The 19,222-nt window shown below is 36.1% G+C and overlaps 1 protein-coding gene across 4 annotated transcripts in view; it reads right to left on the reverse strand.

Moving 5' to 3' along the window:
- The window catches only part of VRK1 (VRK serine/threonine kinase 1), a 47,163-nt gene that overhangs the window by 5,829 nt on the left and 22,112 nt on the right, over nucleotides 1-19,222 (reverse strand). For all 4 annotated transcript variants that reach the window (XM_005483197.4, XM_074542381.1, XM_074542380.1 and 1 more), the window contains 10 exons: nucleotides 18,036-18,091; nucleotides 13,158-13,227; nucleotides 12,678-12,765; nucleotides 11,174-11,282; nucleotides 10,940-11,032; nucleotides 9,800-9,932; nucleotides 8,455-8,575; nucleotides 7,521-7,579; nucleotides 6,501-6,679; nucleotides 2,511-2,610 (listed from right to left, as the gene is read on the reverse strand). In XM_005483197.4, the coding sequence (XP_005483254.2) occupies nucleotides 2,511-2,610; nucleotides 6,501-6,679; nucleotides 7,521-7,579; nucleotides 8,455-8,575; nucleotides 9,800-9,932; nucleotides 10,940-11,032; nucleotides 11,174-11,282; nucleotides 12,678-12,765; nucleotides 13,158-13,227; nucleotides 18,036-18,091 (1,008 nt within the window). The remainder of the gene's footprint in view (nucleotides 1-2,510; nucleotides 2,611-6,500; nucleotides 6,680-7,520; nucleotides 7,580-8,454; nucleotides 8,576-9,799; nucleotides 9,933-10,939; nucleotides 11,033-11,173; nucleotides 11,283-12,677; nucleotides 12,766-13,157; nucleotides 13,228-18,035; nucleotides 18,092-19,222) is intronic.

Here is a 19,222-nt window from a genome sequence, read left to right on the forward strand (position 1 = left end):
AAACCATTTAATGGAGAAACAAGTCCGTGGTAACACAAAACTAGTCAGATTTGGAAACACAGTTTTAAGTATTTCTATAATAATCAGACCTTTTCAAACTATAAAAGCATCAGGATCAGAAACTATTATGAAACAGTTGCTCTTTCCTTCAACACAAGTTTATGAATCATGTAATAGTTGCTAAAGTTTTTAATTCCAAATTTGGAGAGAATCAAATGAGTAAGTACATGTATCACATTTCACCTGAAAGCATTTTATATACTCCCTCTACTTGGTATTCATTAAATTGAGTAGTGTAAAAAGGTGAAATTAGAGCCATTTCATCTGTAACTTTATTGAACTAGCAAGTTTTTCTCATTTAAGCTTATGTTGAAAGTCTATACAGCCTCCCAAATACCTTTACTTAGTCTCAAAAAACTCATTGTTTACAAAAAGCTGAAGTTACCACCTGGATTGCAATTCAAGTTCTTTTCCATCTCCTTCTATAAGAATTTCAATCTACAATCCCAGGAAAAACTAGTATAGTATAAGAAAAGAAAATATGTTCTGCACATGTGTATCAAACCACAACCAGAAAATAGTAAAATGTTTTAAGTATTTTGTTAAAAAGTCTTAAATTATATCTAAAATGCTGAAAGTGTGTCAGCATCATTCTATTGCTTTGAAAGAAAGTATAATCCAATTAATACTTTTTCAGCCACTGACAGACTAGAGAATTTATAATAAATTGAAATCAATAAGTAAATACACATTCAAAAAAACAATCACTGGCCTTAATGATTAAAATTCTGTAATACGAACAGCTGAAAATGACCAAAGCAGAGTCACCTCCTGGAATAACATTAGCTTCATTCCTTGTACTTTGTTCCATACAGTTTGAATAAGTATACCAGGGTAAATCCAGAACTCATATATTATCACTGTCTTTGAAAGCTTACAGTTTCCCATCCTGCAATACTCCATCAAACCATTTTTAAACAAGGACATTTATTTTGGGGAAGACTTTGGTCCTACTGCTTTATTTTTAGACTATTTGACCACAGACAACATCTGGTATTTTACTTAAAATTATACAACAAAAATTCTTTAGGAAAAATATCTTTGCTATTCAGTTCACATAAAGCAGTTTAACTGGACACTCACCACCAGCTTTCCCTACACAAATCTATTGAAGATTTCTCACATTGGATTTTCAATAATCCTACTTTATCTGTCCATGACTTTTTCCATACTGTACTGAAACTATGCCAAATTATGTTGAAATAATACTTCAGCATTTTCTATCCTTATAGATAATCCTTTCCTTGACTTTAAACATGCTTGCTTTTGGAAGCTGCTGCTGTTAGCCCTTGGCTTTATCACTCTGTGCAGAGGAATCCTGAGGAGTCAGCATGTTCTAACAGTGGACAAGACAGGAGGACAAAAATGAGAATGAGCAGAGAATGAACGATGGCAAAATAAAAATAAATTGGTTCAGCTACCAATTTTTATCACCAGCAATTCCACCAGCTTTGGGCACTACTTAACTGGAGCATAATCCTTTCTTACATAGAAAGTTGAAATATTTTAACTTTGCTTAACAAAGTTAATCTAAAAAGAAACTGCAAAAGATCAAAAGCACTTGAACTGCTAAAGGTTCTATTGGGTATTTTATGTGGCTGGGTTTTGGTAAGCTGAGGTCAGCTTCAGAGCTAGCCTCTGTGGGGAGAGGCCAGCTGCTCTCCTGTGCCTGACACAGCCCTTTCCAGCTGGCTCCAGCACAAACCCACTGCAGGCCAAAGCCTCAAAACAAGCCCATTGTAGGCAAAAGCTGAGCCACACTTGTTTGTGGCACCTCTGTGGAAAGATAAAAAAAAAAAAATCACTGAACAGGTAGAAAGGGAGTAGCAGTGCAGGGAGAAGAGTGGGAAACAGCAGACAGAACACCAAAGTCACAGGTGGAAGTGGTATTCCATTGCCCCAGAGCACATATTTCCTGTAGCTCAGGAAGGACCCAGAATGGAGGATATCTCCCCCACAACTCATGTGAGAGCCCAACATGGAAAAAACTGATATTCCCTGAAAAAATTGTTTTCTACCCCTGAAAGACTGCAACCCAAAGGAGAGAGCCCACACTGGAGCAGGGGGAAAATGTAAGGATGAAGGAGCAACAGAGACCACAGCACAGTCCCCCTTCAGGACCCCTGCACTAAACAAGAAGAGTGGTAGAGTTTAGGGTGAAATAGGTTGAGCTTGAGGGAAGGGGAAGGAAAGGTGCTGTTTTAGTGTTTGTTACTACCCAAATTTATTTTAAATTTGCAATATATTACATTTATTTTTCCCAAGTTGAGTCTGGTTTGCCCAAAACAGGAAACAGTAAAAGATTTCTTCATCTTTGTTTCAATTAATGGGTTTCTCATCCTATTTTCTCCACTGGGAAGGGGAGCAAGTGCTGTGTGAGGGTCTGGACTTTAGCCAAGGTATCCTGCCACACCAGTACATGTGACTGTCAGAACAATCTTTTGACTTACTTGAAATAGCAGCTTTCTTCTTCTTTGGACTTTCTGTATCTTCCATTTTTGCCTCAGTGCTCTCACTCGCTGCAGCTGCTGCCACTGCCTTTCTTCTTTTCTGTAAAAAAAAAAACACCAAAAATTAGCAGTTGAACTCAAGAGCAAGAAAGATCATGTCAAGCAGACAATGTCCTCACAAGGTATTCCGTTATATTATATATTATAAAATGTCTTCAGTCATAGAAAAGATGTATTCCTGTATTAACACAAGAATACTGGTACTAATCCATACACTGTTTGAAACAACAGTTCCCTAGTCTGCAGATCACTTTAGCAGCTGAAATTTTGATTTAGGAAAACATGAGGTGTTGTGATCATAACCTGGGGTTTTTTTATCTTACACTGAATAAATGTTACAAAAGGAACAATCTGAAAAACTTAAAAGAACACTTAACATTTTATCTCAAGTTCTTATTAATTGGATTTTCTAAAGAAATTACACCACATTAAAGCCAAGTTTGTTTGGATCCTTGCCTTTCAAGGCTTTCTTTGCACAGCTCAAAAGCAGCTAATACTCACTGACAGTACTTTTTTTTTTAAACGCCAACCATGGGTTCTGTTCCAAAGAGAGGTATTTGGAAAATCTGAACTCTACTCAAGGTACATTACCTTAAAACCCCTAAATGGATAGAACTCTTATTATCTGTGTATTACAATTAATCTTACTATTGCAAAGTATTCCTGAACTAGTTATGGAAAATCATTGCTTTAAAGCCATGATTTTTGCAAAAGATGAAGTGACCTGCATTGAGCATACACAAAAAGCATTGAACACTGAAGGAGTTTTACTTTTCCTTCTTCTTAATTTATTTATTTTTTAATTGTGTGAGACTAGAGCTTTACTAATACAGCTTTAAAAGTGGCTACAACTTCACACAGCTCACAGGAGAAGGGGAGAGTGCATTACATCTTTCCTTTCCAAAGTGTTGCTTCATGATTACCATCTAAACCCTGCTGGGCTGAACAGATTGGTTCGATAATTACATACAATAACTGCAGTGGGCAGGTAACCCTCAGCTGGCACAGGGCAGCTCCCCTGTGAGAACTTCCATATGCAAACTGCACTGATGGAGTGCATTAGGTACATCTTTCCTGCCGGTGCACAGGCCTGATTACCGCCAGCCAAGACTCCAAGGTTAGCATGTCAGCAGATTTGTGATGCATTAGGCAGGAATAAACACAGACACTTTTGTTCATTCTGACCAAAATTAAGGAGGACTATTTCAGCACTCTACTGCTTTTATATGAGAGATAATGCATCCCTCCCAATTGTACTATGAAAAAATTTTAAATGCTCATCAGAAAAACAGATATTCAATACATATTACAGGAAAGCAAAATACATTTATCTTGTTTCCAAGCTTATTTAATAAAAAGCGGTTTCTTAATCTTGATGCAGGTGAATTACATAGCAGTAGAAATCAGGCAGCATTCATCTGACAAAAGCAACACCTGCACATCTGAACCTGAACATTAGAAGGAACTACAAATCACTAAGATCTGTATTTTTCCAGGCTACTTCACTCCCAATATTTCCCAGACACTCTTTGGCACAGAACAACATTAAAATGTGGTCCTTGCTCTAAATTATTTAGTCAAGAGCTTGAAATACTTCCTTCAATAAATGGTACTGCTAGCTTCTTGTTTGTCTAGAACTACTAGAGAATTCCACACTCACAAACTAGCACACTTTCTATAATGTAAAAAAAAAAAAGGGGAAAACCTCAAGCACATCTGTGGACTATGTTTCATTTACTCATATATCTGGGGAAACTTGAGACATGATATAGAAAATAAAATGCCAACTTTTAATACAGCAGACATCTGTGACTTTTACCCAGATACCAATACTGGAGAATGACAGATTCCAGAACCACCATGTTTACATGTAACATGTAAATGCCCACCATGGCTCAATTAGCTGACAGCACAGGAGAATCCTACAGTCTAAGAAAGTATTTACACAGATGCTAGAAATATTATCTCCTAACTACAAAGCACCATAACTTCAGAATGTCAAATAACACTGTTTTAAGAAAATATTATGGTAGATTGCACCAAAAGCAATGAAGAATAGGTGTGTTAAGACCTGCTGTGATTAAAAGACAGTAGAACCAAAATGTCACAATATTCTCAAGGGTGGATGCCAGGCTGCATTTTTCTTTTTCAAATTAGGCATTAAGTATGTCAAACAAAATTCAGCATGTGATAGAAGATCCTGGCTTTCAGAGGCAAAATGCTACTGATCAATGGCAAATTATATTTATGGAGAATAGTTTTGAATGAAGTTTAGAATTAGGAGCTCATTTTTAAAAGACTGAGTTATCTTGTACAGTAGCCTATACTGCAGCTGTCACAAGGCCTACAAAACTCAACACAGAAGGAAGAGTCATCTGTCCTGGTGTTTGGTCAAAAGCAAGAATGTTATGATGCCCATCAATCTTATTCTGTCCAGACACTAGCAGTAGCTGGCATGAAGTAGCATCAAGTCCACTGAAATATGAAGCTGACAGCTGAAAAAACACTTACTCAAGTGGGCCAGCAGCACTCCCAGTTTTATCTAAGTGCTTCATATTTGTGACAATTGAGTAAGCTGACCATGCACATGGTTCTCAAACTATATAAAAACAGGAGAAACCCAATGAAAAGGCTTACTTCTTTTTGCTGTGAGGAGGTAAGAAACTATGGAAAAGGATTATCCCACCCTTTGGGAATGGTCTTGACTGATACAGATTAAAAAACCAAGATTTTTGAAGTTTCTATTCTATTGCAAATGTGCACCAGACATCTCTGCTGGACAAGGACATAAAAGGTCACAGATGTTGGCTCTGCAGCAGGCCAACTTACTCAGCAAAGAAACCACCCAACCATTAAAGACAGATTATTTTTTCCCCAAAATACAGGTCACAAGCCATATCAAACCACAAGGGGAACAGAACTTATGCTATCAAACTCTCCTTTTGGAGGGACTTTTACACTCAGTTCAGCAGAAAATGTCAGTGCAGAGATCATAGCTGTATGATTTTAGCCAAAATATTTACTGGGCAAAAAGATCTAAGAAATGCTGAACATGTATCTTCAGAAGACTTTAGCATCCCACAGGTTTTTTATTTCCTGCTTTTCCCCCATCTTTAATACACTGCTGATCACGCCAGTAAGCAAGCAACATACTTGTACTATTATCCTGTATAATAATTCTCAGTTCCCTGGTTCATGCTAAAGCAATCAGCAAACTGCCAACCTGCTATTAACAAATGTAAATAAAGAAGTAATAAATGCAGTTTGAAGTAGAAGATGATAATTACTGTCCCATTATGTGACCACTTTTTTATGGGTATAAGGTGTTTAAACATACACTATCCCTAAAGCTTAAAAAGTCCTTAATGCCGTATTCAAATTGGAATTCAAGTCTAGAGTTTAAGGCTTCTTAAATACAAGGAAGAAAACACCCCTAGCCTACCAATACAGTTAAGACTCAAAAATAACATATTAGGTTAAAGAAATCAGTATGTGAATTCCAGAATCAAATACCTGGCATAAAGACGTATACTTAAAACTAAGCTTTGAACTAGTCAAGGAAAGAAAATTAATACAAAACAAAAACTAGACTAATCTTATATATACTTTGATCCATCTGGAGTTTTACCAACTTAAAGAAATAAGTAAATTAACCAAATTAATTTTCAAACATCATTATACCTAAGTATGCAAATTTTATTATCCAAGGTACTATCTACTATAAAAGTACCTCTATGAACATCATTCTGTTTTAAGTTTTATTAACAATTAGTTAAGTTTAATTAGAAAAATAATGTGTGCAACTAGGACTTAAACACTTCACTATTTAATTACTTGCTACTGGATTAAGTTATGAGACCTACTTCCAACATCACTAACTCTTACTCAACCAAATGCAATAAAAGATGACATGAATTTTGAGAGTAAAACCTTTTGTGTGGGATTTCTGTCGAAGTCTCCATTCTCTGCCAAGCCAAAGTCAAGCAAACCATCATCTTTTTGTCCAATGGCCTTGAGACCTTGCAGAAGTATTTCTCGGAAATGCTGATAAACAGGTTTCTCTTCATAGCTCAGTACCTTCACCTTTTCCATGTATTTGGCTATTTCATCTAAAGAAATGGCACCTCCAATTAATTTCTATTTGAAAACATTTTAATCATTCACTTTTACTACAAAAGAGACAGAAATTATGCATGCACTACTTATGCTATTCTTGAAATGGTTATTTATAAACTCATAATAATTATGTCTTTACTACACATTTTAGAAAAAAATTATACCAAGGTTCATTACCCAGTGATGACAGCATCACTGTTTTTTACATGTTTATTGCAATGAAGAAAACACTCAGTCGTAAAAAACCCTAATAGGCCAATTTTCACCAATGAATGCTTATTTACATAGTATTTCTTATGTCTATATTTAAAAATGTGGAAAAAGGAAATGCAATGTTATCTCAGAACTTCATCAGTTCAAAACTGAAACATATACTAAATAACACATGAAACATTAGACCACTGAAAAAACAAACAAGTCACACTTGAATGAAAAAACTCTTCTGATCACAATGAGTGGCTAAAATTAACTAAATAGTAAGATCCCAGGAAAGTGTATTTCTAATAGAGTCAGTTTAAAAATAATAAATAATGTACTCAGCAAATCAGCTGTGCCAAATAGGAACAATGTATACTTCAAGGCTGCACTGCTTCTTAAATTTCCATATCTAAAATTCAGTGGTGAAAAATCAATTTGCACATCTCATGTTTGAAATGAATACTGTGCTACACCAGAAACAACAGTGTCTGTAGTGTACAAAACTGCAGCCAAAATGAAGCCTAGACTTCTCTTAAGCAACAATCTAATTCATGCCATTGTTGTTCCTGATTAAAAGGAATAATTAAAATAGGTAAAAAGTTCAGTAAACAAGTATTTTAAAATAGCTCTTCTTACCTGGTTTATTTTTCCCAGGAAAGCATTTGTCCATCAAAATGGAAATATTATCTCTACATCTGAAAAACAAAATTAGTCAAAACCACTGTTTCTTTTGAATTTTCAATCTTGTCCTGTTCTGATAAACTATTTAAGTACCCAGTTTGGGCCACTGTCAGACACAAGAAACACTACTGCATAAGCCTCTGTTATGACTTAGCATAGCCATCTGTAGGTGTGCAGCACATTTCAGATCTGATGAATGCCACATGAGCCATCTGAAACAGTTTTTGATTCTCAAAGGCAAGTAGAAGACTGAAGAAAAAGAACTGGTCCACTTTCAACTTTCACATACTGATGCTAAAGAAAGCCAAATAACAAATATTTGTTAATGAGACAGAAACTGCTGCACTGGAACAGCTCTCTTCACATTAAATATGTGACAAGAGAAGGCTGATCTGGGCTGAGGGGAAGATGAAGGCGCGTTGACATTGAGGCTGAAGGACAAAATGAAAAATATTTTTAAAATCCCATAACAGTAGTGCTCTAGCTGGAATGATATTCAAAGACATTTAAGACTCCCCTTTAGCCTTCACTTCTGCCACATGCATGAGAACATGGTGTTAAAGAAAGTCACACTCCACACTTCTCTTCCTGTAAAGCACAACTGATGGTTACCTGCATCCTGCTAAGAGTGCTTTTGGCTTCACCATGGCAATTCTAAAGTGCCAATACTGCAGTGGAAAAATAAACATCTCAGACACGCAAAAGAAGCCAGCAGAACAGTACAAGTGAAGTTTAATTACATGTCAAGGATACATGAGACACAAAAGGAAAATGGGAGGTATACACAATAAGAGCACCTTACCAAAAGGGGACACACTCAAAGTACAAAGCATTTCTACAGAAAGACATTTTCATTTTCAAAAGAGAATGAAAACAAACAGCTTCTCACCTGATTTTTGAGTCCCTGACAAAATTTGGATCTTTCAAATTATCTTCCCATGGTAGATGGCCACTAAGCCAATGAATCATACAGTAACCCAAGATCTCCAGATCACCACGTCTCGATGGTGCTACATATAGATGCACATACAGAAAAAACAACCATAACATTAGTTACTAAAGCACACACAGTTTAACAACAGTAAAAAATTATACATTTTTACGTTAAGACAATGCTAACACTACTTTATCTTTTACTTATGTCTTTATTTTAGCATGAAAGCTAGGAAGGAAAAAAATATTGTTCCTACATCTGGAAGGATCACTTCTTTTTCAAGCCCTTTATCAACCTCTCCTATTCAAAGACATGACATGCTGCAGTTATCCAAATTTGGGAAGCTTTTTAAGTACTCAGGTTGTGGAAAAAATAGAACAAGTTAGTGAAGTGATTGACTTTCAGTTCAAAATAGTTTTTACTTCCCTTCATCTATAAAAAAGTAAAAGTGCTGAAACCCCCACCTCCCCCAAAAAATATTCTACAATGCTGAATTATTTTATGTGGCCTGAAAACTGAACAAAGGACTGTATGAGATCAGATCCCAAAGCCTTCACAAAAAAAAACCCACCTAAAAATAAACAACCACAAAAAAACCCCACCAAAACAATTCACATACACAGTGACCACAGACTACACTAGAAATATAAATCAGCAGATCAAGTTGTCTTCAGTTATGTTCAGCTTTAAGTATCCTCAAGTATATAATAACTTTCAACAACTGTTATTTTTGTAGAAAACACTCTTATGCTAATAAAGCAAAATTTAAGAACTAAGAAAATGAAATTGATTTTTACAATAAATACTCAGTGATTAATCAGACATAAACCTGTCCTTTACATATTCAACCTTTTCTCACTTCTTGTTTTTTGATGTTCAGTGACTATAGGAATAATTAATTAATTAAATGACATTTTTTTGAGTTAAAATAAAAAATACTTTCCCATCAATAACAGCAACTATTTTTCTCCTAAAAGCAGGACCTATTTTTCTATCAAGATCGACCAAGCACTATTCCATTTATACTTGGTTAATAAAAAGCAATATGCTGAACATCTTATCTTTATAAATTAAGGAGCTCTTAACAAAGTTAACATTAAAATACAATTAGTAAAATTTAGTAAACAGAAAAAAAGAAAAATGCCAGCATAGCACATAAAGAACAAAACTTTAAAAAAAGGAAAAGCACGTTTTTTAGAATCACAAACCTGGTTTGTTTATTTGCTGCACTGAGTTTTGTAAGTCCTTTCTTTATAAAAAGTGATATGCAAATGCCTATTACAGAGTTTTACATCCTTACCCACACCCTTGTGTGCATCAATACTGGTATATTCCACAGTTCCATCATGGCACCTTTTAGGATTTTCTTTATATACTTTGTGAACTCCTTCAGGACAGTACCGGTGGGCAAGTCCATAATCCACCAGGTACACCTGGTAATTCCCACAAAGCATTAGAAGGTTAAAGAACCAGAAATACAAAAAATACACAAATAACAAACACAACTCCCAACCATTCTCACAACTTCTTTGAAAGCATTAAGAATGGCAAGTTGTTCAACTGTGAATAATTCTCAGTAGTTTATTAAACTTAACACATATGATTTGAAAACAATGTGTCAGTTAGGTTTCACTGTTTTCCACAAAGCTGTCTGATCTGGAAGCCATTTCTTGCTTGCTACAGAAGGCAAGTACAGTACAATAGTTGTTACCAGTAAAATGAGATTTTAAAACAGAAAAACAAACCCAAGTAACAAGCAAAAAAAGAAGTAATGTCCATAGAGTTATAAACATATTCACTGTGCTACCCTCTTTAAAGTCAGCTGACCCATTTGAATACTGCATACTACTACTTCTCAATAACAAAACAGTTACTTTAAGAGAACTGAAATCACTTACTATTACTACTATTTACATCTTTCACAAGCTAAAACATTTGAGCAACAACAAATCCATAATTTGAAACTCTAATATGCATTGTCTGAATAGCAAAGAGATTTAAAAATGCAGAAAAATGAAAGACTTCCATAAATCAAGTGGAACAATCAACACTGTAAAGACCAATTTTTCCAAGTAACAGAACACTTATATGATGGATTTCTTGAACAAAGCAGAGGTAACAATGCAGACAGGCAAACATAATTTACCAGTGTGCTACGTAATTTTAGGCTTCCACCTGCAAATACCTATTTGTGAGTCAATTTTTTAATCTCAAGAATTTCTCCAGAATATTAGTTAGGCCAAATAGTCAATTGATAAGTGTCCAGAAAAACGCATAAAAAAATCATAGAATATTAACTAGATATAAATGTTAAGCAGAAATAATGTTACCATATACATTCTTAAAAATGAGCTTCTGCTAGATTTCACAGGTTCAAAACACTTTCATTGTTGTCAAATAGAAGGTTTAAAACATGAGGAGTAAAATTCATTATAAATACCTGATTAGGGTTCTTGTAACTCAGGAGGAGGTTTGAGGCCTTGATGTCTGCATGCACATATTCATGCTCATGGACATATTCCAGAATATCAAGCTAACAAAACAAAAGTCATTTAAATGCAGTACCCAGGTCTGCCCACCAGAGGACCTGGAGTCGGCACAAAAGTGGGACTGAACAGAGACATTTACACAGGGAAGATAAATTGAGAAAACAAAATGTATTTTTTAAACTTACTACTCTCAGGCCTAATTGTAGTACAGTTTTATGGGGAAATTGTTTTGCATTCTCTTCATACATCTTCTGAAGATCTCTGCCAAATCGGTCCATTATCATAAATCGATAGCTAAATTCAAGGAGGGAAAAAAAATATCAACGCCAAAAAACCAGCAATTTTTATTTCTGTGTTACCTGTACTAACTAGTGATTGAATATGTCTCTCTCAAAAGAAACTGTGGGGAATACTTGAAATACAGCATTTTTTTTAACACTGTACATCAATTCTTACCTTTTTCACATCAGCTACTCAAATGTTCATCCATCAAAAGAACTGCTCTAATTTCTAGTTATGCAACAAAATAACAAGTACTCACAGAGGAAAGCATCCCTAATGTAACTCACTATAGGCAAAACCAAGCATCATCTACTTACAAAAATACATTTCTTAGATTTTTAAATAGCTAAGTGATTTAACATGTCCATGTATAATGTTCCTTTACTGAAATCTATTGCAAACTTTTTTTGACTTACTGTTAACAAAAAAAACCTCTCCCTTGCCAGAGGTGTTCTGATATTCATTGCTATGGCCAAACTGGTTCTAGAACTGGGAGAGTTCATAGTGATTATATTAAAGAAATTCATGCACTAAACACTGAATGCAAAGTCACTTTTATTTGCAGGATTAAAAAAATGGTACATTCATTTTGCTATCAAAATGAATTTTGTTTTTACATTAGGCTAGTTTTACATTTGAGGATCTACTGAAACTGGTATTTCTGACATACAAAGGCACTCACACTGACTGCTTTAGGCAGTGAGCCACACAAAGCAGCCTGACCTACTGTAAGCTGCCAGAGAACTATGAAAACTCCTCTGCAGCACAGCTGTTTAAAGAAGGGCCACTAGGAACAAGGACTATTACATAAGCAAGCATTAGCATCAAAAGCCAAGTAACAAAAACCTTTCCTGGCATGGAACAATACTAAAAACTATCCTTAGAGTTAAAACATATTTAACATGAGACTAGCAGTTATTCCAGCTCATAGATTAAGCCAGAAAAAGCTCCATCCCTATGGAAAATAGAAGAAATTTGAGAGCAGTAAGTCCTTAATATCTGTGAGTGAAAATACACTTTAACTGCACACAACAAGAAGAACTTTAGTCATATTATTCCAGGACTTGTACATTAGAAATTCACTTTCTTTTAATTACAATATAAAAAGGTTCTAATCCACATATACATAAAGAGCATCATTGTTTTACAGCAGTGTTCACAACAAATGAAATCTCAATTATAAACACTGTAACAAACACAAATAGGAGTTGCAAACAGAATACAAACTAAATATACCTATTTATATAGTCCCTAAACATACCCTTGCCATGCACATGAAAATTTGTAGCAGAAGTTAACAACATGAAGATAAGCAGAAAATAGACCTTGTAAAATAACTTGGGCTAGAAGAGATAATGTTTGTGGGTGAAATAAATTCCAATATATGTCAACAAAAGATATATTCACCTGTTTCCATCTCTTTCATGCAAGCCAGAACCCCAATATCTTGGTACACCTAAATATTTCAGTTTATGGGACTTAGTCCACTTCTGAACTGGAAATACAAATAAAGTAAAGTTCATGAATTTGCATGAGTAAAGACTTACATAAAAAGGGAGTAGTCACGTCACTTACAGTTTCTGCATACCTGTGAGCTGCTTATTTCATGGAAATGTATATGCAAAGTATGCAGGAAAGTTAATCACATATCCATTGAAAGGATAGAGATGCAACTCAAGTTTAAATTTAGACAATACTACCAACAGAATTACAAGCAACTTTTTACCAAAATCCTCTAATTTACTGTATATCTGAATACAATTTCAATAATTTAAAAATTATCTTGAAAATTACCTAAAAGTATATTCAAAGTTTAACCTTACTTCTACAGGCTCTATTTTCATATATGGCTGCAGGTCATTAAAAACATTTTAACAGACTGCTTACTTTCATTTGGCTTAGCAGCTCGCATGTAGAACCTTAACTCAGTAAAAAGAGGTCCACTCTCGCTGGGTTCCTTTAAGACAATTCAAAATTCATTAAAGACTGCTGTGTTAATGCCTAATGATTATTAAAAGCTGAAGCATTCACCCTATGAAAACATACTCTTCCTCAAATGCTCTACCTGATGCTGATAAACTCACTAGAATATCTTATTATTATAAAAGAAATTTAGCTCTAAAAGCTGTTTTTATTATAACTGGCTTGACATTAGGGTATCAAAAATACTGTCCCACAGCAAAAGACTAAAGAAATTACCTGAAATGTATAGAAATATTAACAATTATTGGCAGAAGTTTAGCAGAGAACATTAAACAATGTTATCTCAGATTCTCCAGATTACAGCTGGATTGCATCAGTTGTAGTAGCCTTTAGTGATTTTAAAATAACACCTGAAATGATTCAATGAAAAAAATCTTAACGAAAGTTAAATCCTTATTGAACATAAGGCATTTTGTTCCCTTCATACATTAGTTGACCAATATAAAAATAACAGAGGATTTCAAAATTTCTCTAAATTATAAGAATTACACTAATTTTGATTTCAGAAATACTTTGTATTTAGTACATTTCAGTTCCATTTTTAAAGGACAAAACTATAGGAACCACGTATTACAAGTAAAGTTCAAGAGAGAAATTCCTATGAAAACACCAAAGATTTTAAATACTGCAAGAACAGTGGATGGGGAAGTATCTTGATTCTACATTTCCAGAACATGGTAAAGTAAAACAAAATTATCTCAATTCTTGTCATTTTTGAGTAACTGATTTTGAGATGAGCTTGAGCAATTAATTTTTGTCTAGTTACTCATAGATATCCAAATTCATTCTCTCTCTGTGAAAATACCCATTTTGGAATATCCTACATTTAAAAAACAAAACATATGCAATTACTGGCAAAGAAACTCAAGAATAAAACAATCACATGACATTAGATACATACCAATCTTAAATGGGTTTAATTTTAACTTTTAAATGCAGATGTGATCCAGCCAATTGCTACAGGCCAGAGTGTAACACGGAGCTAAGAGAGGCTCACTGAGCTCAAAGCGCCCTGCCATGAGCTCTGGAACATGGGACACACTGGGAGCAGATACCCCCAGCTGGAACACAGGACACACCAGGAGCAGATACTCCCAGCCAGGACATGGGACATGCTGGGAGCAGATACCCCCAGCTGGAACACAGGACACACTGGGAGCAGACACCCCCAGCTGGAACACAGGACACACCAGGAGCAGACACCCCCAGCTGGAACACAGGACACACCAGGACACATACCCCCAGCCAGGACATGGGACACACTGGGAGCAGACACCCCCAGCTGGAACACACTGGGAGCAGACACCCCCAGCTGAAACATGGGACACACTGGGAGCAGACACCCCCAGCCAGGACATGGGACACACTGGGAGCAGACACCCCCAGCCAGGACATGGGACACACTGGGAGCAGACACCCCCAGCCAGGACATGGGACACACTGGGAGCAGACACCCCCAGCCAGGACATGGGACACACTGGGAGCAGATACCCCCAGATGGAACATGGGACACTCTGGGAGCAAATACCCCCAGCCAGGACATGGGACACTCTGGGAGCAGATACCCCCAGCTGGAACACACAGGAGCAGACACCCCCAGCCAGGACATGGGACATGCTGGGAGCAGATACCCCCAGCCAGGACATGGGACACACTGGGAGCAGACACCCCCAGCCAGGACATGGAACACACTGGGAGCAGACACCCCCAGCCAGGACATGGGACACGCTGGGAGCAGACACCCCCAGCTGGAACACCGGACACACTGGGAGCAGACACCCCCAGCCTGGGCACCACTCCTAGGCCTGGACACACGATTACAAAGCTACTGCCCGTCTCCACCTCCCTTTCTCCAGCAGCTCTGCACTGATAAACAATGGAGCCAAGACAGCTTTCTGGGCTCTCCTTGTGAGGAGGAACCAGAAAAAAACCCAAAACCAAAGACCAGACAATATGTGTGATCAACACACACAAACTTTGCTATCTGCAAATTTACTTTCACAGTTAGTATATTTATCCACAATGGATAATAAATCAGTAATACAGAGATTACATATGCAGAGAAGAAAGGTAAAATAGATTCTATTTTTTTTATTTGACCTATTCACTTGATTCTGTGTAGCATTATCTATCAATACCCTAACTTATTACAATATGAATTCTTATATATAATTTTCATTTAATTTACATGGATTTCAACAATGTTGCTTTCCTACTAAAATACAGAAAAAAAAAAGTAGGTGTTAAAAGTCCTTACATTATTTATCCATAAATAAATTATTCCCAAAAAATTTATGCCTCAGTGCTGAAAATTTATATCTTTCTCTGGTCAAAAAGAAAAATCTGCCATCTTTTCATGCTTGGAGAATGGATACATGATTCAACCATAGACCAGATCTTTATGTTGACCATGAAGGTGTTTTCCCACAATACCATTAATTCTACCTACAGATAAAGAAATGCATATATGATGCTAAAAAAAGCTTACACAGCATCCAGTATTTGCCATAATAGTTCAGAAGGAGTGCAAACACAAATTTCTACAGCTTTATGCCCAGGGTCATTCTAAATGCATGACTTATAAAACTGAAATTAAAGTCTTATTCAAAAAGATAACATAATGAAAGACTATAGAGTACATGTCAAAACCTAACAAATTTCAAGTAGTGTTTTAAGAATTCTGATCTTTTTCAGTCAGCAATGTAATGAAGTGTAATTAAACCCTGCATCCACTCCTGAACAATGACATCTGAAAAGTCCACATGTTAAAAAGCATTTCTTTTTTAATAAAAACTGTGATTCATTTCATACTGCTCAGACATCAATACTATGAGGATATGTCAAAGACTAAGCCAATTTCCATCCTGCTCTAATAGTTTAATTTGAAGAACGTTACTATAGAAGCACATATTTTGTTAAACACTAGTAATTGTTCAAAGCTGTTAAGCACTTTGCTTCAGCTGATGGAAAAACCAGAATCCACCCAGGCATCAGAAAATGGGCTCTTATCCGAAGTTGTGTTGTACCAGACTGTAGAGGCATAATATGTTATGGGTCATTTGTGAGGCTAGCACAAAGACTGGGGCTACTCTTTATTGCCATAAAGACAAAATTATGAAAGTCAAATTAAAATTGAGTAGTCATCCGGGATATTAGCAATGGAGGTATTTACAAAATGCTGCAACAAAGTGAGTCTAGCACAGGAGCAACCCAAAAGTTGGGGCAACTATTAATTTAAGAGCCCAAGGAGAGATGAAGATGGATGGGTTTCAAACTCAGGAAAAGAGGGTAACAGCAATTACACACAGCATAAAGTAATGCATATCTGATGGTTTTCCCAGCAAGTCAAACCAGATTCTTCCATGGGAATGAGATGGTGCCCTGCTTCCTAATCAGTCCAGACTCAGCAGGAGCCAGTAATTAGAAGCCACTGCTGTTATCTGCCTCTAGAACAGACGCACAATGGACACCCCACCCTCAAGAGGACAGGCTGGCCCCCACACCACTGCAGGCTGGGGCTCCTGCTCTCTCTGGAATTCCTGCCCACAAACACCTAAGGCAGCAGCAGCAGATCAATGTTGAAAGTGTGGCAGTCTGACATTTGCTTAGCAAGCACTGCTTTTTTCAGCAAAGGAAAACATTTCGGAGAGAGGGTCATCACAAACTGTACCTTTGATCTCCCTGAACAGATCAAAACCAGTATTCTAGAATTTCCCTTTAGTCAGCAGATGTAAATACCAAGATTAAAGGCACATACTAACCAAAATGTATTTTACTCTAATTTAACCTAACCTTATAGTTTCAGGAACAAACGTTAAAAGCATTAACATGTACACAAAGTGGTTGGCTACTGTAGCAAGGTATTTCAGAATCATCATATGGCTTAATAAATAAAATGTTAGAACAGTGCAGTTCTGAACTGTACTGAAAAACTAATCTTCTACACTGTGAAGTTCTTGCACAGTTCTCTGATATTTACTTTTATTGCAGGAACAGAATCACCACCAAGAAAATTAAGGATTCTGGATCTACTATAACTATTGCCATAGTCCATGTTTTTTACTAAGACTGTGTAATATCTTGCCATATCCATACAGTCTGGCAAAATTTAAGCAAAAATACTTAATACCTTAGGAAGAGCAATAGCCAAATCCAAGTAAATAACTCTTTTTTTATGTCTAAAACCATAAGAAAATTTCAAGTAATAAGAAGATTTTGATTATTTGCTACAACGGGATAAAAACAAACAATCAACAGTGCTTTTTCTTCTCTCTGATCATTAGGTTAAAAAAATTATGTCAATGTTATTTTGGTTCAATATAAATTAGAACATGTATGTGGCTTATGAAAAAACATTTTCATAAAAAAACTTTTTGGAGACCTCAGGAATTAAAATTTTGCTGTTTCTAGTCATGAGCCATCTGTCAGTTTATCAACATCCAGTGGTGAGCAACACTTCACAGAGACTCACTGCTGAATCACAGAAATTCTCCAAAAGCTAGACAGATTTCATTCATTTGGTGATATCTGTGTTATTTACCAGAAGCAAATGAAACAGAATCTGATCAATTTCATGGATCCTTTTCAACTCCACTGATGTTCTATCATGATGTTCCTCAAACACAGGAGTCCCAATTCTCAGCAGTACTCCTCTGTATCCCCACACTTTTATTTCAAACAGCACTTTGCAATTGCATCATTTTCAGAAGATGTTTTAAATTACACATTCTATTCTAGAACAAATATTTTGAAGTTGAAAAGTAAAGATTCAAATGCTCTTACCACTTTTGCAACATAAGGGGCATCGCTGCCAACCGACTTTGAAGAATTAACATCAGCTGTTAAAAAGGAAGCTTTTATTAGTAGTAGGAGAGGACAGCATACACTCACTTGTTCTGCAGGATGGACAAATACACAACAAAGTAACTAGTGCTGACATGAACATAGAGCAGCACCTTAGCCTTTGGTAAGACAATCACAGCATATGTGAAGGCTTCTGTATACAGATATTGCATTCTTGCATTCTCCCTTCTTTTGGAGGAGTACAGGCTGTTTATTAAATGAAGGCTTTTTTGTTTTTTTAATCCAGTAACTTTTTCCTATTCAACAGTGATTCTTTTGCTTTCTAGGACTATTATAAACATACACATTTGTGAATATAAAGAAGAAAAATAAATTCCATGCTGCCATGTCACGTATCCAAAACTGACCTTCTGTTGCTACTAAGTTGTTGGTATTTGTGACAGAAGATACAGATATGAAGAACATCAAGTTGGGCAAGTACAAAGTACAGGAACAGTCAGGGTCACAGCTTTGTGCAAATAATGGGGAAGCAGAGCAGGAATTCCAGTTGGAACTCCAGTAAATTTAGTAGCTCATTGAGTGAGGCTGAGTAAGAAGTTGAAAGCTTCTTTGGCAAAAAGCCACCCACTGGTCCTGTTTTTTCTCCTTAACCCACTTATGCTGCAGTCTGTTCATTTTAAAAGCAGGACAGATTTTTTTCCTGTTTTCCAACTCAGTATGAATCCAGCACAACCTTTTCCCCAAGATGAGGAAGACTATATTATAATGACCATATTAACTTTCATCCCTTCAGAAATGTTTGAAAAATGACTAGAGTAAATGAAGCAGAAAAGTCTCAAGACCTCTCTTATATGTTCATCTGTCCAAGTGAAAGAACTACTAAGTATGGAACACTATTTCACTTTTAGAAGTTTTCCTTGCAACAGAATTGCAAAACAAGACCTGAACTGAGGCTCTGAACTGTAAAGTTCAACACTTCAATTTGTTTTTAGCACTGATTACATTAAAAAAAAAAAGTATATGGCATGCCAGAAGTTCAGAAGGCAATGAAAAAATAAAAGCAATACCAAAGTCAAAACCAGTCCAAGTATTGGCTGACCAGTAGCCTCCAGATATACACACTGATAGTTTCAGTTCAGAATTCATCATTATAAAGACAATCATGC

This window comes from Zonotrichia albicollis, chromosome 6, assembly GCF_047830755.1.
Source record: "Zonotrichia albicollis isolate bZonAlb1 chromosome 6, bZonAlb1.hap1, whole genome shotgun sequence".
NCBI classification, from domain to species: domain Eukaryota; kingdom Metazoa; phylum Chordata; class Aves; order Passeriformes; family Passerellidae; genus Zonotrichia; species Zonotrichia albicollis.